Below are 24,666 nucleotides of genomic sequence, written 5' to 3' on the forward strand. Positions count from 1 at the left end.
TTAAGGGGAAGTTTGATAAGTACACAAGGGAGAAAGGAATAGAATCATAGAGTCTTTCAGACGGAATGAAGCCATTCGGCCTGCAGAGCCTATGCTGACTCTTTGAAAGAGCTGCCCAATTTAATGCCTCACCCCAGTTTTCTTTCCATAACCCTGCAAATTAGTTCTCTTCAAGTACATGTCCAATTGCCTTTCGAAAGTTACTATGGAATTTAATTCCACCACCCTTTCAGGTAGTGCATTCCACATCATAACAATCTTCTGTGTGGAAAAAAAATTCTCATTTCCCCACTAGTTCTTTTGCCAATTATTTTAAATCTATGACCTCTGATTATCAACCCACTTGCCAGAGGAAACAGTCTGCTGCCACACCCCTTTTCAGGCAGTGCATTCCAGATACTTGGCCAAAGAGGTAGGTTTTAAGGATTGTCTTAAAGGAGAGAGATTTAGGGAAGGAACTCTAGAGCTTAACCCCAGACTATCTACAAGTAATGCCACAGAAAATCAGTCAGTGTAACAAAAATAACCAGAAAGATACACTGTCAAACACTGCAGAAGTTATTTAGTAATTTATTTATTAAAGCATTAAAGATAAGAGAAAGGTTCAGGAAATTCCATTTCATTAACTGCAAGAAACACACGGTTTGGCCGTGTAGCCATGGAAAAAGCACAGGAGCTCAGGAAGTGTGTCTTTGTCTCTGGATTCATGCCCTTTGCCGGAAGCAGACCTCTGAATGCGGATCCAATATGCTTTGTTGTTTATTTCCAGCGGCCTCCAAACTTGGCTTTTCCCGCTGCTTTCTTGCTGTTGGAGAAAGGCACATATTGGGATAACACTGAGAACTGTGGACAGCAAACCACAATCTAAACGATGGCCAAACCAGATCAGGTCATGAGGAAGTGTGCCATTGCAGCAGGACACCAGGGTAGTGGTGGGGCAATGCAAAGGCAAACTAGCAGTTCATTTTAAGGGAGGTACCGATTCGGGGCTTCCACAGAGGTGGATGAGAAAAGAAAGCAGTCAATCTGCATTGCTCCCAGAGACTTAGCAGTGGTGACAAAGGGGTCTTCGATGTTAGAAGTTCACCAACCCATTGTCTTGGAGAATGTGCATTTGTAAAGACTAAAAAGAGAAGCTAACTTTTTTTTTAAAAAGGGGATAGAAATGCAATATTGCAATAATTACAATTTCCACTTCAACTTGTGTTAGACAAGTTTGGTTTGGATGAATTCAGATGATTTTCCCTTTGTGAAAATGGAAAGGCTAATTTGGAAAGGGATGGTGGGGGGGCGGGGAGGTCTTCTGAGGGACAGCTAAACCCTAAAAGGGCTTCCTTTTATTGCTGGTTTTATTATGCAGAAAGACTATCATAACATTTCTAATCACATCCTCATTAGAGGATTGGATTGGATTTGAAACCAAGGTCTTGGAGATGAAGGAATGTTGCTCAACACATTCAAATTCAAACAGAGGAGTCGGCTTGTTATACACTTTGTTAATATAAATATTTTGCATTTATATCAATCTGTGACTTAAAATATTTAAATAATGGAGGATTCAAAAGTCCAAAGTGAACGTCATGCAAACCTCTCACAGCAGCTCGTGTTAACCCCGCAGTATTATAGGAGATGTGGCTCCATTTTGTTCCACACTCGCTTTCAGTTAGTACTTGATATGACTCCAAGCACCTTGAGTCAACAAATGGAGCCATTGCTGTGCAACGCCGAAGCCAGTTTGTCTCAGGGACAATGTGGACCAGCAGTTTGAAACATGTGGTACTTACCAGTTCACTCTGGCGTGTATACAAGAAAAGTTTAGTTCCACTTCACTCAGTGTTACACAGACTATATTATTACATAGGCATTGGGATAATCCAACCAGCACCTTGGCCAAAAAGAAAATGGCACAAAGTGCCCACATGGATAAGATGTGAGAAGCTACATAATCCAAATAAGTACAGGTGGCATGAGCAGTGTTAAAGGCCAGGTAGTGCAACAAAACATGATGTTTCTCTCTTACCAGCACCCATACCATGTGGTTCAGATTGGGTCAAATGTTAGTTTGGTCATCAGTAACACTATTACCCTTTCAACTCCTGGTGACACAGCACAGTAAAATTCCATGTAAAAAGGACTCAATAACCTGTGCAGGTTACAAAGCAGAAGGCACTGCAGTTGCCTGCCACTCCTGACCTGCCTCTGCTGGGACTCAGCTTCATCAGTTCTCCACAAGGACATTAGCTGCAGAACTATGAAGCATCAAGCTACATAGTGAGGAGGGAGGGCTGGGCATTTCTTTTTTGTGAATTTGTGTGTTTTTCCAGGTGAGAGAGAAAAACAACACTGGAAAATGGAATGCCAAGTTCACTCAGGTCAGGCATGGTGTTGGCTAGACACAGGGTAGAACTCCCTCTACGTTACTCCAATATTGTTCATTAACCCCAGTCTCAGAAAAGCACCAATGCTACATCTCCATTTTTCACACTAACCATCCTTAGTGCCTTCTCTGAATGATATTGCCAATTTGGACAGGTTTGGCCCATGAGCACAGTGAACTGAATTCCATCTGTCTGCCCAACTCATTTTACATTTAACCTCTTACAGCAACAGGGTCTATCTTTAGAGTTCAAAAGATTGAGAGTTAATCTCATTGAAATACATAAAATTCTTAGAGTCTTTGACAGGGCAGATGCTGAGAGGCTGTTTCCCATGGTTGGAAAGACTACAACACAGGGTCACAGTCTCAGGATAAAGGATTGGCTATTTAGGACTGGGGTGAGGAGAAATTTCGTCACTTTGAGGGTTTTGAATCTTTGGAATTCTCTAGCCCACAGGGCAGGGATAAGGGAATAGGATGAGAAAATGGAGTTGATGTAGAAGATCAACCATGATCTAAATAATTGGCGGAGCAGGCTCGAGAGGCTGTACGGCCTACTGCTGCTCCTATTTCTTATGTCCTATTGGACTGAATTGGATTCAAACCCAGGTGACAGGCTGTGTGAGGTAAACCAATGTGTCGCCAGTCTGCCGTGAAGGACCTGTCTTACTGCATAAATACTTTCTGGATACTAACAAGTGTAGCCAGGGAGAAACCCAAGAAGGCGAGAGTTGCTGCTGGGTTATTTCAGATCCAGTAAAAGGACCGATTGTGTGAACATGCACTCAAAATCTGGATGATGAGGGTTGTTTTTTTTTGATCTGGTCATTTGAGTTTTTTTCCAAATGTATCTATCATTAACTCTATCGCTTCCTTTTCAGCGGGAGTTAGGGGACTAGTGACAACTTTGATAATACTAGGCATGTGATATAAACTGCTACAGAAAAAGGACAATTTCTGTATCTCTAATGAGCCTCGTTCAGAATCATTAACCATTTTCTCTTCAGATGGGGAAGGAAGAACCTGGAAAACATTCCTATAGCTTGTTAGTCAGTATAAGCTGTGCTAATGATCTCCAAAGAAAGAGTGTGGTGAGAATGTGGAACTCTCACCAGAAGTAGTAGTTGGGGTGAGTAACATTGATGCATTTAAGGGGAAGCTAAATAAACACCTGAGGGAGAAAGGAATAGAAGGATATGCAGATAAGGTTAGATGAAGTAGGGTGGAGGAGGTTCTTGTGCAACATAAACACTGGCAGGAACCTGTTGTGCAGAATGACCTGTTTCTGTGCTGTAAATTCTATGTAATGATTGCCATGGTCGATCAGCCTCTGCAGCTCTAGATTTGATTTCTCTTTCTGAGATACGAATATAGTGAAGTTGCTGAATCGAGGCTGCCTTAAGAAAATGGAAATGTTTCCCGTTCCTGGGCTATATTCAATGACTCCTGCTGGAAAATGTGTATGTTTGAATGACAACTGAAAACTGTATCAGGCCCAACTGTGAAGACCTCCATGGTTGAATAGCCCTCCCGAAGCTCACTGACTGTATACTAGATGTTGGCCAGCGCTTATGGACTATACCCCCAGTTAAACTCAGAGCCTTGCAGAGAAAGCGGCTTGGGAAGAAAATTTAAAGATCATTGTCAGTGCATGGGCTCCTTAATTAAATTCATTAATATGTTCATGTGCCTCAACAACAGTTCTGTGAACATGTTCAAATAAGGGTGATAGAAGGCTGCAAGAGTATAACAGAATAGTATGATATAGGATCATTTCTCTACATAGTGAGATCCCAATTGCAGTTCTGTAAAGGCACTAAGGGTAGCAGCAACTTCTTCACAAAAAAACTATGGAATCAAACAGGATATAAGGAGGCCATTCGGCCCATTATGCCTGTGCCGACTCTTTGAAAGAGCTATCTTATTAGTCCCACTCCCTGAATAAGTTTCCTTTTCAAGTATTTATCCAATTCCCCTTTGAAAATTAATTCCCCTTTTTAATCAGTCAGGCAGCGGTGAGTGCTCGGAGAGATAGTCATTTTAAAATGGGATCATAAAGAAGGGTCGTGAAGCCCATCAAGTTGTTTTTAAATCATTGAGCAGCAGGTGTAGTAAGAAATACTACTCTAATCACATTGAGGCCTATCAGTACTTGACGTTCCATCTGCTCATTCATCTTCTGGCATGCTTTTGTGTTGCTGTTACCCTAGTAACCAGACAGAAAGCATTTAATGGTGTTGCTGAGGATTTGAAGCACACTGTGAAAGGACCAATCCCGACTTCCTTTATGGCTCAGTTGGTAAATGGAACATTACAGTTGAGGCACATAGATCAGATGGTCCAATGTCTGTGTTGGGTTAACTGACATGGCTAGTGCTGTAGTAGTGGTTGTAAAATAAACCTTGGTGACTTTAGGTTGTGGAAGTGGTGGGGAGGAAAAAAAACAAAAGAAATCAGCCAGGCTTCCGGTTCCTGATTGGACAAGGGCAAAGATCGGGCTCAACTGCGATGCCTTCTGCAGTCAATAAGCTCAGCCACACTCACTGTCAAGAGTCAGATATGAATAATGGGTACTGCGCTGGGGGTGTCTGCCATCTGTGGAAATATATCCCAGGAGGAGGTCGATACCTTCGGGAAAGCAGAGGAGGTGCGAAATATTCTGCAGAACAGTTCTGCTACAGAATTCTCTCAATGTGTCTGTTCTGAAGCCTTTTTGAAACTATCTCACATATCCTGTTTACCACATTCGGTTATAGTGCAGTTATTGTGAAATCCCCCATTGCAATCCAGGTTTAATTGCCCTTTGAACTGACCAAAGGTCACAAACAATGTGTACTGGGAGGGGAGGAGCGGGAAATCATAGTTTTAACACTGTATTTCCAAATATACTCACAATTTCTGGTGTTCGTTGATACGGTTATGTAGGAGGTTAATCTAGAAACAATGCAAATATTTAATTACCAACCAGGAAAAAAGTGAAGACAAAATTGGCATACTGTACCTCCATATTCTTCAACCATTTACAAAGTCACACAGAGGTGATAGTTGTCTGCTAGTGCTGGGTTGTGCACTGACAAAAACTCATGTAGCATATTTAGGACACCTCAGTGTAATTTTAGATGTTTCATCTGATTCCCAATCTGTGGCTGAGTTAAACTGAGCTCCGGTGAGATCGCCATTGGGGTCACATTAACAGTGTTATTAGGGAAAATGGAAGAAACTTGGGCTGTGCTGCCTTGAAAGGAGACGTCTATGAAATTATGGTATCAAGGCATACAAGATGGTTAACGGTATGGACAAAATTAAATCTGAAAAATTACTTGAAAATAAATTGTGTGAATAAAACAAGGAGGACACAGAGTCAAACTCGTAAAAGGCAAATTTAGGACTAAGACCAGGAAGTGCTAGATTTAGCAAATATCATTATATTTGCATAAAATTTCAGAAAGATAAGTAGTGGTGAATACCCCTGAATCATTTTTTAAAAAATTCATTCTCAGGATTTGAGTGCCACTGGCAAGGCCAGCATTTATTGCCCATCCCTAGTTTCCCTTGAGAAGTTGGTTGTGGTCTGTGTGGTACTCCCACAGTGCTGTTAGATAGTGAGTTCCAGATTTTAACCCAGCTCCCCTGTAGGAACAACAATTAAATGTCCAAGTTGGGATAATGTGTGACTTGGAGGGGAACGTGGAGGTGGTGGTGTTCCTTGTCCTGTTAGATGATGAAGGATATGAGTTTAGGAGGTGCTGTCGAAGAAGCCTTGGGGAGTTGCTGCATTTCCTCCTGTAGCTAGTACACACTGCAGCTAATTGGATGCTGCAATTGGGTGGGTGGATGAACTAAGATGGGCCAAATGGCCTCCCTCAGCCAGGCTATGGAGAGATTTAAATCAGGGTTCCCTCTGTTGAGTACTGTCTAGAGATCCCTGTTGGAAACAAGCATATACAGATACTGGATGAGAACAGGATCAAATTCCCTGCTAATGATCACACATGGCCACTTGGGTGTGAGGTAACAGAGTACAGGTAGTGCCCTCAGGCAAGGAGGAGAGAAAAGGAAGAGAAAATTGGAAAAGGGAAAAGAAAAAGCAGTGCGTTCAGAATTTGCATCAGCAAATTATACAGGAGTACAAGACCATCTTTAACATTGCAGCTCCTCTCTGTCCTCCATGTTGAGCCCACCAAAGTTACAGGTTTGTTTTTAACTGATTGTCTCTTTGGGAGGCATCTTTAATTTAAAGTGGGAAAAGTGGCACTGCTGGGAAGATGGTGTGATGCCAAGAAGGCAAGTTACAATAGAACGAGCAATTATCAACCACAAGGCTGGCAATCTTTCAATGTTAATCTTGAAGAATATTATGATTAACCTTGATCCTGGCAGTGGGGTGACAATTTCAGAGATTGTTTAGCCTGACAGAGTAATGAAATGAAATGCAAGACTTGTTTGGCTGCATTGCATTAAAACACCCAAAATGTTTTTTTTGGAGTGTTTAATTGACTTTCTTTTTCTGGGCTCTTGTGACTGCTCACCTCTACTTCTCTTGACGATTGTTTCAGCTCCATAAAGACTTTTTGCTTTAATGATATGTTTCCATTGCTCTTGTTTTCTGGAGAATGTCATTGGCTGGATGCCACTTACCTTGATGCTGAACGGACAGCATAGAGTGGACAACTGCTACAGTGACAGAAGGAGCAGGAACATGGGACATCATTCTCATTTTAACACCAAAGCAGAAAGGCGGTTTGTTTAAAAAACATGTCACAGTTTATAGTCTCACTTGACCATTAAATACCCATATTTTGTTTGAACGTGTTAAAATATTTACAAGTGACAAATATTTGTATATGCTAAGTGACTTCCAGTGGCAAAGCTCCCAGGTAGTCGGGCCAGCAGCATGCTTGTGATGTTCAGTTGCTAACCCGGTGGCTGTTCAGCTCCTCACTGTGGGGAAATGCTCAAAATAGATCCTGAGGCTAATTTCTTTTTGACAGAAGTCTCTCCAGATGGACAGCTTTTTAGCTCCTCTCTTTAATGAGAGATCAGGTTATCACAAGGTTAGAAAAACTCTCAGCTGGAAATTATTACCTTTCTTCCTATTTTTTTTCTACATAGTTTTTTTTCCCTTAAAAGATTGTCCAGTTCGAATTTCATGTGATGTGAGGGTGACTGCAGATGAGGGATCAAGGAGGTGTTTCATATCGGTTCAGGGACGGACACCCTGGGATCATCTAGATTTGTATTCCCTTAAGTATTAAAGGTTAAGGGTGTTGTAGATAATTAAAGGATTCAATAGGGTAGATAGAGAGAAATTATTTCCCCTGGTGTGGGGAGTCCAGAACAAGGGTGCGTCTGTTCAGGGCTTACATCAGGGAACACTTCTTCACACAAAGGGTGGTGGAAATCTGAAACTCCCTCCTCCAAAAAGCGGTCAAGGGTGTGAGATCAATTGAAAATTTCAATGCTGAGATTGATAGTTTTTTTCTTCGGCAAGCATATAAAGGGTTATAGAACCAAGGAAGGTAGATGTAGTTAAGATACAGATCAGCAAGCTCGAGGGGCTGAATGTTCCTGCGGTACTGCTGATGTCAGTAACTCATTGCCACAGTTGTCAACTCACAATGTGTTATGAAAAGGTGGAATTCAGGTCAGCACTGTTGCTGACAACAGTCTTTATCAGCAGTCCTTTTTAATGTTGGGACATCCTGATAAGGAAGTAACGTTTGAAAAGTATACTGTTAGATATTAATATGTGTGGTATCTGCATCAGTAGCAATCCTGTGATCATGCACAAAAGAATGCTTTTTAGACAGAGCTGCTCAGTGGGTCCAAATCTTTTGTCTGATATCACTAATATCCCTGTGCTTGGGAGCGAGTCCATGCACAATGACATTCTAACGACATTGCACACATGTGTTATATACTTACTGCTTACCAAATATCTGAACATTAATCTGAAGGAAACAGAAGTTATTAGCTGAAATTACTCTTTAAATAGATAAACCACTGCAAAAAAGTGAGGCAGATAAATGTTATGATACCTGTCAAAACATTATTGGTGCATGACCCAGAAATCTAGCGCTGCACCCTACTGATAAATATACTGTTTTTTTAACATGACAGAAAGAATTTGTTGGAGCGGGAGGTGGGGGGGTGGAGAGACTAACGATCAAAAGAAGAGCTCTCTTTGTGACTGTGTAACTGTGCCAAATGACTTGTCATGTCTTGGGCTGTTGTTATACTGCAGCTGCTTGAGGTACGCTGATGGAAATAGGTGGTATGAAACAATGCCTCACTTGTGCCAGCTAGGTTATAGCTGTCCATCACAGTACTGTTCCAGTTTCTTGGTGTCACTGTGCAGGTGCAGGCACTTAACCTTGGCCTGTACCCACAGCGGGCATTCCATGCTTCAGCCAACCTGCGATGCAGCTGGATTGACACCACTTTCAGAATGATACCAGTTAACTAACATCTGAGCGAGTAGAAATTTTAATCGGCAAAGCTCACTTATGAAGATTTAATGTGTTTCCACTGCATTATTGCATTTTGACACAATTGTTAATCCTGGTTAACACCTGAGCTGAGCATTCAATCCCAAATCCTCTCCATCACAAAGACCACCTACTTCCACCTCTATAGTATCACTCGTCTCCGCCCCTGGTTCAGGACATCTGCTGCTGATACCCTGATCCATGCCTTTGTTGCCTTCAGGCTCGACTATTCTAATATCCTCCTGTTCAACCTCGCACCTTGCACTCTCAACTGTAAGTTCAACTGTAAAGCTGAGTTCATCCAAAACTCTGTTGTCCATATCCAAATTTACAACAAGTCCCGTTCACCCATCACCCTTACGCTCGCTGGCCTTCATTGGCTCAAAGTACGGCAAAGCTTCGATTTTAAAATTCTCATCCCTGATTTCAGATTCCTTTATGGCCTTGCCCCTCCCGATCAATATAACCTCTTCCAGCCCTACAAACCCTTGAGATCTCTGTGCTCCTCCAATTCTGGCCTCTTGTGCAACCACCATTGGCGGCCATGCCTTCAGCTGCCTCAGCCCTAAGCTCTGGAGTTTCCACCCTAAACCTCACCGTCTCTCTAACTGTCCCTCCTCCTTTCAAATTTTCTTCAAAACCTTTCAGTCACCTGTCCTAATATCCCCTTTTGTGGTTCAGTGTCAAAATTCTGTTTGATAATGCTCCAGGCCAGCTGCGAGATTGGGTTGGGATAATGGCTTGACTTGTGATGTTTGCTTTGTTGTCAAGAAAATTCACCAAAGGCCTCAACAACTAGTTCTTCACTTCACTAAACACAGAGGTAAGCAAAAAGGTGGACGTCTTGGCCATCTGTCCATTTTTCATTGTGTCGTCCATAAATTTCTAAAATATGAACTGGGCACCAAAGGGATGATCCAAGTCCTGGCTAAAGGCAAAGAAGCCTGAAAGATAGGCGCGCTGCACAGGTTGCCCCCAAAACTTAGAGCAGTACTGCGGATACGCAGACATGATGAATACCTGCATTGTGATGCTTTACCGCACAGTGAACTTCTCCACAATGGAATGAAAGTCAGGTGGTGATTCATTTGGCCAGATGAACAGGTGGTGATGATGAACATTTACCTCATCGACTATTTTATAAGGCACCGACAAAAGGGTCAACTCCGTGTAAAGTAACCTATATTTCATTTTTGCCCTTAGTGTGTTACATTGATAGTACTGCTCAAAATCAGAGACCAGAGGTGAAAGATGGATTGTCTATCAGAAGGCATCCTGTCCAGAAGCGTAAAAGAGATTTTAGGAGAACCTCCCAGATATTGGAACAGCATTTAAGTCTTGGATGGAGCTGTGCTTTTTGCAGAGTTAGTGTTGTTGAAAGAAAAACTCTTCGGCATGAAACAGGAAAGCAAGATCCATGGAGACAACTCTAACAATGGAGATAAAGGAGATAGTGAGGCCAAGAAAAAGGACAAATGGAGCTATTAAAACTAAAGGGTGATAGCTGGTAGTTAGATCTGCGAGGAAAATGAAGAAGCTGTATATCTGAAGAATTGAAAGAAACATGAAAGGCATGAAGGAAATTTCGAACCATTTTATCATATGCATACTTTGAATGATTCTTCCAAGAATTCTTCTTAAAGTGCATAATCTCAACAATATTTGACCAAAGACATCATTTTGCTGTGAGTGGTGCCAATTCAACTAATTTTTCCAGTGCTTTTACGTGGCATCTTCCTATTAAACTCATTTATGCCAGTATGGGAATAGAGAGTTGCTATAGTAGGCCTGGGGTCGATGGGCAGCCATAGTGTGCCGGCATGACTAATCTGTGGAAAACGACAGCAGAAGATCTCCGCCAGTTGGGGCCCACCTCAGCTCCAAGAGAATTAGTAGGGGGAAGGTGGAAAACCTAGTTCATCATTTAATGTCCATTAGAAAGCTGTGTGAGGGTGTGAGTAAATGCTGGATTTTTCTGTATTATTTTAAACATCCAACCAGCACTCTCTGGTGAGTGGGATCTTCATGTTGGCATTGTGAGGGATGCTAGTGGTGGGCAATGCAATACTTTCCATTTGGGTTACCTAAGACAGCTTCAAGCACTCCCAGGTCAGGTACAATGCAACTTAAAAACAGAGTAAAGCTCCCTCTACACTGTCCCATCAAACACTCCCAGGACAGGTACAGCACGGGGTTAGATAGAGTATCTACGCTGTCTCAGGGAAGCAGGGAAGAGAAAATAGAAAGTGCAAAATGTTCAATCTTCGCAGAAGTGAGAGCCTCCAGTGAGACAAGCGCAGCCTGGTTACAAAGTACTGGGCTGCACAATCCTGGCATGGAGACAGCACAAAACTGACTCCCAGAAGTTTATAATCCCCTCCCACCACCCCCCCCCCCACCCCCCACCCACTCCCCACAACAGTCAAAGGCCTCTACAACTAAATACGAACGAGCAGCACATCCCAATGTTTTGTAATGTGGAACTATGCCCATTAGGAACTGGATTTCAAACTGTCCAGTGTCATTTCATGCTGGACCCTGCAGCTAGCAGACTGAGAAACTTTTCATTATCCATCATTCTGGGCAGGATTTGTACACAGATTCCAGAGATGAAAAGTCCAGTCTCTAACCCACAGCACCACCCAGCCCTTTAGATTCCAAATATCAAGGCAGAGATACTGTTATTTCATTCTACCCTGGGACTCTTCAATATCATGGTCTGGCTAGGTCACTCACCTCATATTTCTGTCGTTTCAGTTTCTCCATCAGATCAAACTTCTCAGACTCCAGCTGGTACATCCAGTCCCGCAATTCCTTGGCTTTCTCCCTGCACAAGAACAGAAATAACAATTGAAATGAGGTGCCTTACTGAGTAAATGGTGTCGTGCTGAGGTCAGAAGGTTCCTGGTTTTCTTGTTCCCTGGGCCGTGGTGAGGCAGCCTATCTCAGCTGCGATCGCGGTAGGGATATGGCAATTGTCCTGAATGTTTCTAGGTGAGGCAATGGGGGGAGGGGGAGGGAAGAAAAGAATCAGCCAGGAATCCTGCTGTTGATTGCTATGCAGGGACCCCTGCCTGAATGATTCCCTTCAGGGCTGAATAGTCTGCTGGTGTTTACTGTCTGGGGCCACACACATGGGAAATGGCCATTGGAGGGCTGCCACAACATGCAGAATCAGATTGCAAATTCTGGTTGGACATTTCATCACATGATCATCCAATGCCCCATCCCCACACACCCACCATTCGTTGCCTGACACGCCCCTGTCCCAATAACCCACAGCCAATTAGGAAGTGAGCAGGCACCGTTAGCCGTTTGGATGATTGACTGTCAATCAAACAGCCTTATAACTCTATCTGCAATATAACTAATAAATGAAAGCATTCAAAAAGGATTTAAAAAATGACAATTTATTTAATGCCCCAATGATTCTTCTCCAGAATTGGTCACAGGAGTATCCTAGAAATTATACAATTGTTGGAGACTCCATTCAATTTTGGAGGGTTGGCAAGCTTTTCATAGAATAAACAGTAGCTTCAGGAGAGGAGAGAAAATTTGGGAGTTTGTTTTATTAAAAGGTGTGAATGGTAGATTATGCAAAAGGGCAGAGAGAGCTGTAAAATACTATTGACATAAAATGGAATTAAAATGGATAAGTGAGATTATAAAACTAAGTTTTGACACCAGGAGTTGGAGATGAAAGGATCTGAATGGCTTTACCTCATTTTGTCATCATTGAGATGTTCAATATTGAGGGGTTTGCGTCTCTCTGCCAGAATTTTCTTCTTCATTTCACGCCCTGTCTGCCTTTTTCCTCGTCGTTGCTCTACCTGTGCAACAAACAGAATGGCAAGCACTTTACTTCCTCTGACGTTTTGGCAATGTTCCAGATTTAAAGTTTTCATCCTAGTGTTCAAATCCCTCAATGGCCCTTCCCGTCTCTATAACATCCTCCAGCCCTTCAACCCTCTTAGATCTCCATTTGTAGTCTGTTGTGCATTCCCCACTTCCCTTCCACCACCATCTTAATTGGGCCACGTCCTGTGGCAATTGACCATTAGTGAAACATCACTTGGATGCCCCAAGCCAGAACTGATCAAGACTTCATCATCCAACAGACATCCAGAATTTTCTGTTTCTATTTCAGATTTCCAGCATCTGCAGTATTTTGCTTTTGTATTCATGTTTAATTCACTGACGTTTCTCTTCCAGAAATGACCACCTTGAAGAAGTTCAACTCTTCTCTCCAAAAGGGATTTCCATTTGTCTCTTTTACTTTGTTAAAACCAGTTACACCTGTTTTGATGGAAGATTACCAATCTGAAACGTTTAACGTTGTTTCTCTCTCCACAGATGGTCCCTGACCCGCTGTGCATTTTTTCTTTATATTTCAGGTGACCAATAGGTTTCCAGCTATCCTCATACACGAGTGACACAGTTAATCTCTCTCCTTGACGACAGCCCAGCTCCTTCCAGTACTTTTGGCAAAACACAAAGTAAACATAGCCATTTATAATTTAAAGGAGCACCATTTTCCTGGAAGTGTTTGGGAAACCTTTGGGAAGGCTCAATATCTTTTCTATTTAATAGCAGCAGCAAACTGTGCTCTTTGAAGTACTCATCATTGCAAAGGCATTGGCTAGGGCCCTACCTTAACAAGGTAACCTCCATAATGTGCACCCATGTTAGACAGGACTTTCTTCTTCTTGGCATCATCGTCTGCACGTTTCTTGGCCTCTTCCTCCTCTTTGCGTGTTCTTTCCTCCTGTTTAGTTAGTAATGAGGGGGAGAAAAAGAACAAGCTGATTAACCAATAGGTGTATCGGGAATAGTCCATCTGTGTGGACAGTGATAAATGGAGGAGAGAAAAAGGGGACACTGAACAACAGAGAAATAAACACTCACAAGCAGCCTTGTCTGGCGGTCACGCTCTTTTTCTGCACGGTATCTCTGCTGTTCTGCTCTCTCTGCTCTCCTGTGTTCCTAGAAATTGAACAATAACGTCTTGCATTGTAAATCAATGTGAAGCCCTAAACTTAGAAACCCAAGTGAACGGCTAAGGGTCACAGTGCAGGACTGTTAAGCTAACAAAACGTATATAGCAACATGTGAACAGAAGGAGGCCATTCAGTCCCTCAAACCTGGTCTGCCATTACATTTGATCATGGCTGATATGTATCTTAATGCCATCTACTCACTTTAGTTCCATGTCGTTTAATACACTTGCCGAACAAAAATATATCAATCAGTTTTGAATTTTTCAACTGATCCCCCCCAGCCTCAACATCTTTCAGGGGAGAGAGCTCCAGATTTCCCCTTTGTGTGAAGAAGTGCATCCTGCGTCACCCCTGAATGCCCAGATAAGATAATGCCCTATGGTAGAAGCAGTGATGGGACCTGGGAAAAGGTCCTGTAGAAAAGATGGATCTCCCATATTATAGCACTCTCACATCCTTAGGATGTCCCAAAGTTCTTCACAACCAAAGAATTATTTTTCAAGCGTAGGCAAACTAGGGGTGATAGTGTCAGGATAAAGGGTCAGTCATTTAGGACTGAGATGAGGAGGAATTTCTTCACTCAAGGGTTGTGAATCTTTGGAATGAGCTGTGGATGCTCAGTCATTGAGGATATTCAAGGCTGAGATTTATAGACTAAGGGAATCAAGTGACATGGGGATAGGGCAGGAAAGTGAAGTTGAGGCCAAAGATCAGCCGTGATCTTACTGAAACAGGCTTGATGGGCTGTGTGACCTACTCCTCCTCCTATTTCTTATATACTTATGTTCTTAAACACGACAGTTAATTTGCACACATCAAGGTCAGTGAGACAAAAGATCTTCTTTCCATTTGACAGCTGCAAAGTAAAAGTCAAGTTCAACCGAATGTGTGTGCACATACAATAGAAAGAATTACTCATCAGGGAAGGGGCATTCTATTTATATGTGCATGTGAGTATGCGCAATAGATGGAGGATTATGCACTATGTTAAAACAGCTGCAACTTGACTGCCACAATATGCTCCTCTCCTCCACTGAAGGCATTGGATATCTACTAGGTACAGGTTTCACGGCTACCAGATGTCCTGGCACATTCCCCAAATGGACACTATTCATACATGAGCCTTGAAAGTGAGTGTTAATAGGCTATTCAATTGGGAGGGGCATTATATCCATACCAGATCCAATTATCCCCACGCTTCATGCACGCGCACTTCCAGTGGGGATTGCTGGATGCTGATCTGAAAGCAGAAACTTTGGTTTATTTTTGCCCCTCTTTAGAGTGAGGATGATGAGGCCAAAGACAGTGCCACCATGGCTAAACTCAGCATCAGGTGGGATCAAAACTAGTGCAATTGTGATCTGCATTACTCCATGACGCAGAAGATAAGCTTGCTGAGTCACTCGTGTTAATTGTATATTAATGTATGCAGGTGGTGGGCATTAACTGGGGATTCACTTGTGCTCCTACAAATAGGAACAGACTAAAACTGTGATTGTTGTGTTAGGAGGTGCATGTCCGTAATGTGTATCCCTGAAATAAAAGCTTATAAAAATGGGTAAAGATTGACTCCAGTTCTATCCTTCACCGCCTGGCTTTTGGGAATAGAACAACTAGAGGAGACAGCCTGTTGGAATCCTTGATTGGAATTCGTAAGTACCTCAGATTGCTGCCAATCTAGGGTTGCCAACTCTGGTTGGATATATTCCTGGAAGTTTCATGACATACAGCTCCAACCGCCTCCCCCAGTCAAGTAGCCTTTTACCCCGCACTTGCAATTTTTCTTTTTACTAAAGTACAGGATCCAAAGAAAACAAAAACAACACACAATTTGTTTCGGTGCCCTTCTGATCTTTTTCCAGGTTCTTCACAGCAGACTCCAGGAAATTAATCTTCAATTTCTGGAGACTCCAGTCCAATCCTGAAGGGTTGGCAACCCTATACTACCAGAACATTATGTTTTACAGTTGTGATATTTCTGCAGGATAAAATGGCTTCAGGAAGGACGGTGGCCGTGAAACATGTATATACTGACCAATAAAATATGGATATGCACCACGGCATCCAAAAATATATAATATGATTGTAATTGTTTTTCTTCTTAAGGAAGAGGAAGGCAGAGAATGACCACAAAGACAAAATTAGGAGGTCAGAAATTATTCAGAGTCACTGAATGTGCTTTTCAGTTAAACTGAAAGGTTCTTGTTTACAGGCAGTGATGGTCTGGAACCTACCAAGGGTATTAATGTTCCGAAGAAGGATCACTGACCCGAAACGTTAACTCTGCTTCTCTTTCCACAGATGCTGCCAGACCTGCTGAGTGGTTCCAGCATTTCTTGTTTTTATTTCAGATTTCCAGCATCCGCAGTATTTTGCTTTAATATAAGGGTATTAATGTTGTCTTGATTATATAATGAAATAAGATTTTTATATGTAAAACATCTGAGATTTGTCCTTGTTTCGTTGCTTCACACACTCAGTGAGCTAGAAATAGTGCTTGAAATGTGGAAAAGTCCTGAAGAATACTTACAATTCTCTCCTTCAGGGCAATCAGTTCTTCCTCCTCTCTTTTCCTCTGCTCGAAATGGGCATCGATCAGCGTCTGGAGTTCCAGGAGATCTTTCTCCATGCGCTTCCTGTAAATGTCCTATAAAAGGAGGAGGTGGAGGTGAGGGGGAAAGAAACAAGACATCGAGGCTCAGGATACCATAATTGAGCTTTATCTGAAAGGAGCTGCAATAGGATGTTGTAAATCAGTGCTTCTCAAAGTGTGATCCGCGGGCTGGTCCAATATGCACGTCACTGATGTACAACGTAACAGCCGAGCCAAGGCCGTACGAGACAGCAGGCCAGAATCCTCGTCCTCACCACTTGCTTGATGTCACACAACCAGCATGAGTGGCACGAGTTGTCATAAGCACAAGCAACAACAATGTAGTTTAATAAACAAAATTTATGCTTCTGTTGATTTTGTTTGATTAATATAGAGGTAAGATAAATGCTGGTTTCTCAGAAGACTATTATAGTGATGATTTTAATGTTGTCTTGATTATATAATGAAATAAAACATATTAGAATGTTTCAAATAAACCAGTCCTATATTTATAATATAAAAATATCAACACTTTTGTTTCTGGCATGAATTAATCCAATTCGCTTTGATCTCTCTCTTGTTGAAAATGCAGGCAGGCTGATGGTTTATTCCCAGACTACTGCCAGTGTCTCCCTGCAGCTGGGCAATGCAAGGTGCTGGGGTCCACTAAGGTACAAACTTTCCTTCTGATTCTGCGAGGAATTATCACAGATTGCTCAGTGCCTCCTGTTGAAATAGCTGAGGTTAGGAACTGAGTGGAATCAGGGTCAAGCGTACACCAGTCCATTGTTCCGTGGCTTTAAGCAATCGTGCTTTAATAGTCAGTGTTACTCTTGAGTTTTGGACTTATACTTCTTGGACCAATTGGACTGCCTAACCCATTATAGGCATAGGCCAATGATAAAACCAAAACAAATAGGATTACCAGTGAGAACTTACATCGAAGTCGACCCTTTCTCCATCAGGGATTTTGGGACCAGAAATCTGGGGGACAACGAGCCTGAGAGACACAGAATGGAGCATTACTTTGAGAACTGTCACCACTTGTGAAACCATTTTCAATAAGTCAGAGCTGTGAGGACTTGTTGCTAAGCTTTGTGCCTGTTTGGGGGCAATTTTAACCTATCCTGCCTGATGGAAACTGACAGGATCAGGTGCAATGTTGACTTTGAAGTCAATAGAGACCAAAATTAAGCAGTGTAAAACCAGTGTTCCATTTGATCCCATGGGTTTCTCGGCAGATGGGTTGGGTTAAAATTATCCTCTGCCTATCTGTCCATCTCTGTCCATGTTTGTTTGTATGTAAGTCAGCAGTACGTTAAAAATAAAAAGGCATGTATTTTTAATATCTCAATGAATTGTTGGTACACTACAATTGGCCACATTCACTGCCCTATGCTGGAGAGGGAAAAGTAAAACCCAGGAGGCATTCTCTCCAGTGGGAAAGTTTGGATGTTGGACAGGGATGGGATCAGGCTTGGCTGCGACGCCCTCTATGGTTAAATTGCCTGTTGGCACTCACCCATCAGGAGTCACACATGAATGACACACAATGGAATACCTGCGTGAGGTACTAAAGAGAAGCTCCACAAGAATCAAGTATCTTCAAAAAAGAGAGGTAGGAAATGGGTGGAGGGGTGAATGATGGGCCAGGTGCGATGCAGAGCATGTTGGAGAACATACAAACATACGAATTAGGAGCAGGAGTAGGCCATTCAGTTTCTTGAGCCTGCTCCGCCACTCAACAAGATCATGGCCGATCTGATTGTGGCCTCAAGTCTACTTTCCTGTCTACCCCATAACCTTGACTCCCTTGTCAATCAAGAATCTAACTAGCTCAGTCTTATGTTAGGCTCCCCCCACCTGCCAAGACTGAGGCACCCATTATTTTGCTACATGAACATTAAAACTTTAAAAATTGCAATCTCTGACTGGAAAGACATTTCCATGGTAACAGACCATGTTGAAACAATGGAGACTCTGCAGTTGCTCTCCAAAACACAGAAGTGATCAGACTAGTTTTAATCACATGGATAGCTGGCTGGGGCAGAGAAATTTGAGCCTCCAAGAAGGGATGTGAAGAGACAGTTCCATATAACGAACTAATCACATGGCTAACCTGCTGAGTACCCTGGGAGCTTTTTGAATTTGAACTCCCAAACAGAAGAATTGCCAGTTAGGATGCCGTGTACTCTCCTGGAACTAAGAACACTTGCTGTCTGCCTGCCTATTTCTCAGGGAACTGAAACCACTGAAGACATGTGAAACGCAAACAGAGAAAGGTTTGCCAAGTGAACAAAGTTTTAAGACGATTACTGGGCCCCAACGAAACACAAGGATATAACTTCAGTCAAGGACTACGGCGAGCTTGAGAAACAGTAACAAGATATTGCCTCAAACTGTTCTACTTGTCTCTTCTTCTACTCTTTTCTGTCCCTATCTTGCATGTTTATATCGTGTGTGCATGCTAGCGTGAGCGCAACGTATACCCGCAGGCGTGAACCGTATTAGGGTTAAGTTTAAGGTTTAATAAATTTCATCTTTCTGCTTTAAACCAAAAAAAGCCTGTTTGTGCTCAGTTATTTGCCTGATAATTGGAAACTATGAACACAGATTCACAAAAAAGGGGAGCTCAAAACACAGTGTGTTTAAAATTAAACCCTGTTACAATAAGACCAGGTGAAGACAGCACAAGACCCCTAGACATTGCTCACCTGGTCGTAACACTTAAAATAATTCAATGACCCTGCCTCCACTGCTCTCTGAGGAAGAGAATTCTACAGACTAACAAGTCTCAGTGAAAAAAATTCTCCTCATCTCAGTCTTAAATGGGAGACCCTTTATTTTCAAACTGTGACCCCTAGTTCTAGTCTCTCCCATAAGGGGAAACAGCCTCTCAGCATCCACCCTGTCAAGTCCCCTCAGGATCTTGCTAAAATAGAGAATATATCTGAGAGACCCTTGCCCTCACCAAATAGAAATCTCACTCATTAAACATTCTGTAAACTTAAGAACTCATTTATCTATCACAAAGTGTATTTTTGATATCCTGCTCCATGTACTTTTAAGCGACAATTTTTGTCTCCAAAAGTTGATTTCAAATCCACTCTCTGAGAGATGGAGCCAAGTGCATGAAGTGTTAAGTGTAAGTTCAAAGTCCTTACTTTGGTCTGGGGCGTTCCTCTTCTGTGGGCAAAGGAGAATAAAAAAATTAATTTTTTGAGAGAACTTGCTTCAATCTCAGTAAAATAAATAGTCATTATAAGCTCTTTGAAAAGTATGAAAAGGACAAACATCACACACAGATTGGCATGTTGGTGTTATCTGACATTCTAAAATGTAATTATAAAACAGAGGGGATGTGTTCATAAATCCCTATGGCAAACAGCCCAGCACTGCATGATAGCAGAGGGTCACTTTATGCCAGAGATGAACTACATGATCAACATAACATAGATTTAAGGTAAAGGGCAGGAGATTTAGAGGGAATTTGAGGAAATATTTTTTCACCCAGAGGGTGGTTGGAATCTGGAACACACTGCCTGAAGGGGTGGTAGAGGCAGAAACCCTCACAACATTTAAGAAGTATTTAGATGAGCATTTGAAACGCCATACCATAGAAGGCTACGGGCCAAGTGCTGGTAAATGGGATTAGAACAGATAGGTGATTGATGACTTGCACGGACATGATGGGCCTGTTTCTGTGCTGTATAGCTCTATGACTCTATGACTTTATAACATGGCACTCTGGGCCCAGTATGACAGGCCATTTCTGAACCAGCTCACACAAAGCATACTGCACAAGTTGCTTTCCAAGTCTGAATCACAACATTCATGTACACTTGCAGACAGTCAAGTGATTCGCACCAAGTACCTTTCACCACCTGGGTAGAGCAACTAAATTCTAACCTTCCCTTGAAGCAGGCTTAGCACAGCATAGAAACTGCAATGCAGTTTATAAATGGTTTCCTGGTCTCCACTCCACTCCACTCAAAGGAAACCAAGAGCATTAGATTTATTCGCTTTTTAAAACTCGATGCGAAGAGAAACAAGCTCGATGGGCTGAATGGTCTACTCCTGTTCCTGTGAACCTTTTGAGCAGTTTGCAGGGATGAATGTAAGGACTTGACTGAGAAAAAAATTACCCCAGTTTCAGGCTCCCAGTGTAATTTCTTGAGATATCTGTCACAAGCCATATTACAGGCACAAACCAAAACAAGGATGTAAGTGGAATTATTCTATAGGCGCGTCTATTAATTCATCAACATGCATGGGTCACCACCCTGTGGGTTTGGTAATGTCATTTGACTTCATGATGGTTGTCATGGTTGCAAAGGTCAAATGTGTAGAATGACACAATGGTCAACTGGTGCATGATTTCCTCCCAGTTTCTTCCCACCAATCCTGAAGATGCTGAGATCTGGAGACCTTCCAGAACCTTGACTCATTGCCCCTTCTTCAGCTAATCCAGCAGATTACTTGACTGCACTTGCCCTCACCCAACATCCACACACATGCATTTTCCAGTAGCCTTCACTGGCTGATCTTTCCATTCCAAAGCTGAGGCCCCAATCACAATATCCCAGCAGCTGACTCAGTTCAGATTGGATAGCTCAGCACAACCTGAGATTTGGAACACCAGCTTTCTGTATGGCTTAGTAACATATTGGTTGGCACACGTACCCAACTTGGCCACTGAAGGAGCCACTCACGAACAATGTTCTCAATGTCGTATCATAAACCGCACCCATAGAATAAACAGAATAAGTCACGAATATCACTCAGTTCCAAGTTTTCTCCCACCTGACTGAGAGGCCACCATAACTGATTCACCCACTCATAGGTTAGATTTCTTTCTCATATGTGAAATCACCACAGTCATGAGAGATATTTCGAATTTCTACAATATCCATAATTACAATGGGTCACCTGTTCAGTAAAAAAGGAGAACCCTATCTCATTCCAAAAAAAAATTATTTAGAAGGTTTGCACATATAATATCATTGCACTTACCTTGTTGAGCTGCCAGAGAGACCCATAGCAGAACACAGTCAAGGAAGAGTAATATAGGAAAGATCAGGACAAGTCGGGTAAATAAGGAAAAGTTGGAGGGGTTGGAGAGGAGAGTGGATGTAATTAGTACTGTGCTTTGGCTCTGTAAAAATCCCAGCAGTTATTCATGAGCTTCCCCTTGTTCTTCACCAGCCTGGTTAATTAGAAAGTCCCCCTGATATTTCTAAGTATTGAATATTTTCTTTCTCACATCACGCTTCATACAGTTCAACAGCACACCTTCATTATTACATCTTTGTTCAACTTTCATTTCTTTTTATTATATTTTCTCTCTTTGTAGATAAAATGTCCCTGCTCTTTTGCCTTTTGCACTCTTGTCAGGATGCGGTTAAACGGCTCACAATGATGAGAAGTGGATTTGGGAATGCACCAGCAAAGTTGACAAATATAGCTCAAGACTACACCCTAAAGCCTTGAGATGTGAAACCTTCTCCAGGAGCCAGTTTCACATAGGCCTGAATTCACATTGACCGCAGTATAACTCCAGCCTTATTCTATAATCTCCTACCAACAGCATCGCCTAATCAGCACCAGTCAATCAGCTGGAAGTTAGAGAGGCACTATCTCATATTCCAAATCATGCCATGACATCACAGTGTGATATGCGACTGAAAACAACAACAACTTGCATTTATATAGCCCCTTTAAGAAAGGTACTTCAAGGGAGCACGAACAGACAAAATTTGACACCAAGACATAAAGAGATATTAGGACAGGTAGCCAAAAATTTGGTCAGTGATCGGTCTTAAAGGAGGATAGAAAAGCAGAGAGGTTTAGGGAGGGAATTCCAGAGCTTCGGGCCTAGGCATCTGTTTTTTTTCATTTGTTCTTTGGATGTGGGCAGCATTGGCAAGGCCAGCATTTATTGCTCATCCCTAATTGCCCTAGAGAAATTGGTGGTGAGCCACTTCCTTGAACCGCTGCAGTCCATGTGGTGTAGGTACACCCAAAGTGCTGTTACGGAGGGAACTCCAGTGACAATGAAAGAGTTCCAAGTCAGGATGGTAAGTGACTTGGAGGGGAAGTTGCAGGTGGTGCTGTTCCTATACATTTGCTGCCCTTGTCCTTCTAGGTGGTGTGGATCATGGGTTTGGAAGGTGCTGTTGAAGGACCATTGATGAGTTGCTGCAGTGCATCTTATAAATGGTATACACTGCAGCCACAGTGTGCAAGTAGTGGAGTGAGTGAATATTTGAGGTGTTGGATGGGGTGCCAATCAAGCAAGGTGCTTAGTCTTGGATGTTGTTAAGCTTCTTGTGTGTTGTTGAAGTCACACTCATCCTGACTTCTGCCTTGTAGATGATGGAAAGGCTTTGGAGAGAGTCAGAAGGTGAGTTACTCGTCACAGAATTCCTAGCCTCTGACCTGCTGTTTTTTTTATTCATTCATGGGATGTGGGCGTCACTGGCTATGCCAGCATGTATTGCCCATCCCTAATTGCCCTTGAGAAGGTGGTGGTGAGCTACCTTCTTGAACCGCTGCAGTCCAGTACTGTTAGGAAGGGAGTTCCAGGATTTTGACCCAGCGACAGTGAAGGAACGGCGATATAGTTCCAAGTCAGGATGGTGTGTGACTTGGACGGGAACTTGCAGGTGGTGATGTTCCCATGGATCTGCTGCTCTTGTCTTTCGAGGTGGTAGAGGTCGCGGGTTTGGAAGGTTCTGTCAAAGGAGCCTTGGTGCATTGCTGCAGTGCATCTTGTAGATGATACACACTGCTGCCACTGTGCGTCGGTGGTGGAGGGAATGAATGTTTGTGGATGGTGTGCCAATCAAGCGGGCTGCTTTGTTCTGGATGGTGTCAAGCTTCTTGAGTGTTGTTGGAGCTGCACCCATCCAGGCAAGTGGAGAGTATTCCATCACACTCCTGACTTGTGCCTTGTAGGTGGTGGACAGGCTTTGGGGAGTTAGGAGGTGAGTTACTCGCCGCAGGATTCCCAGCCTCTGACCTGCCCTTGTAGCCACGGTATTTATATGACTACTCCAATTCAGTTTCTGGTCAATGGTAGCCCCTAGGATGTTGATAGTGGGGGATTCAGCGATGGTAATGCCATTGAATGTCAAGGGGAGATGGTTAGATTCTCTCTTGTTGGAGATGGTCATTGCCTGGCACTTATGTGGCGCAAATGTTACTTGCCACTTATCAGCCCAAGCCTGGATATTGTCCAGGTCTTGCTGCATTTCTATACGGGCTGCTTCATTACTTGAGGAGTCACGAATGGTGCTGAACATTATGCAATCATCAGCAAACATCCCCACTTCTGACCTTATGATTGAAGGAAGGTCATTGATAAAGCAGCTGAAGATGGTTGGGCCTAGGACACTACCCTGAGGAACTCCTGCAGTGATGTCCTGGAGCTCAGATGATTGGCCTCCAACAACCACAGCCATCTTCCTTTGCGCTAGGTATGACTCCAACCAGTGGAGAGTTTTCCCCCTGATTCCCATTGACTCCAGTTTTACTAGGGCTCCTTGATGCCATACTCGGTCAAATGCTGCCTTGATGTCAAGGACAGTCACTCCCACCTCACCTCTTGAGTTCAGCTCTTTTGTCCATGTTTGAACCAAGGCTGTAATGAGGTCAGGAGCTGAGTGGCCCTGGCGGAACCCAAACTGAGCATCACAGAGCAGGTTATTGCTAAGCAAGTGCTGCTTGATGGCACTGTTGATGACACCTTCCATCACTTTACTGATGATTGAGAGTAGACTGATGGGGCGGTAATTGGCCGGGTTGGACTTGTCCTGCTTTTTGTGTACTGGACAAACCTGGGCAATTTTCCACATTGCAGGGTAGATGCCAGTGTTGTAGCTATACTGGAACAGCTTGAACTACAATATTTATATGGGTACTCCAGTTAAGTTTCTGGTCAATAGTAAACCCCAGGATGTTGATGGGAGATTCAGCGCTGGTAACGCCATTGAATGTTAAGGGGAGATGGTTATATTCTCTCTTGCTGGAGATGGTCATTGCTTGGCACTTTTGTGGTATGAATGCCACTTATCAGCCCAAGCCTGAATATTGTCCAGGTCTTGTTGCATGTGGGCACGAACTGCTTCAGTATCTGAGGAGTTGCGAATAGAACTGAACACTGTGGAATCATTAGCGAACATCCCCACTTCTGACCATATGTTGGAGGGA

At 42.8% G+C, this 24,666-nt stretch overlaps 1 protein-coding gene across 1 annotated transcript in view; it reads right to left on the reverse strand.

Moving 5' to 3' along the window:
• Positions 1–592: 592 nt before the first annotated feature.
• tnnt1 (troponin T type 1 (skeletal, slow)) overlaps positions 593–24,666 on the reverse strand; it is a 31,596-nt gene continuing 7,522 nt past the window's right edge. The window contains exons 3-11 of the mRNA XM_068019701.1: positions 19,620–19,641; positions 17,395–17,455; positions 16,393–16,509; positions 13,771–13,848; positions 13,517–13,630; positions 12,586–12,695; positions 11,602–11,692; positions 5,271–5,311; positions 593–805 (exon numbers count right to left, since the gene is read on the reverse strand). Of these exons, the coding sequence (XP_067875802.1) occupies positions 760–805; positions 5,271–5,311; positions 11,602–11,692; positions 12,586–12,695; positions 13,517–13,630; positions 13,771–13,848; positions 16,393–16,509; positions 17,395–17,455; positions 19,620–19,641 (680 nt within the window). The 3' untranslated portion in view covers positions 593–759. The remainder of the gene's footprint in view (positions 806–5,270; positions 5,312–11,601; positions 11,693–12,585; positions 12,696–13,516; positions 13,631–13,770; positions 13,849–16,392; positions 16,510–17,394; positions 17,456–19,619; positions 19,642–24,666) is intronic.

Source organism: Heterodontus francisci, chromosome 41 (assembly GCF_036365525.1).
Source record: "Heterodontus francisci isolate sHetFra1 chromosome 41, sHetFra1.hap1, whole genome shotgun sequence".
Taxonomy (NCBI): domain Eukaryota; kingdom Metazoa; phylum Chordata; class Chondrichthyes; order Heterodontiformes; family Heterodontidae; genus Heterodontus; species Heterodontus francisci.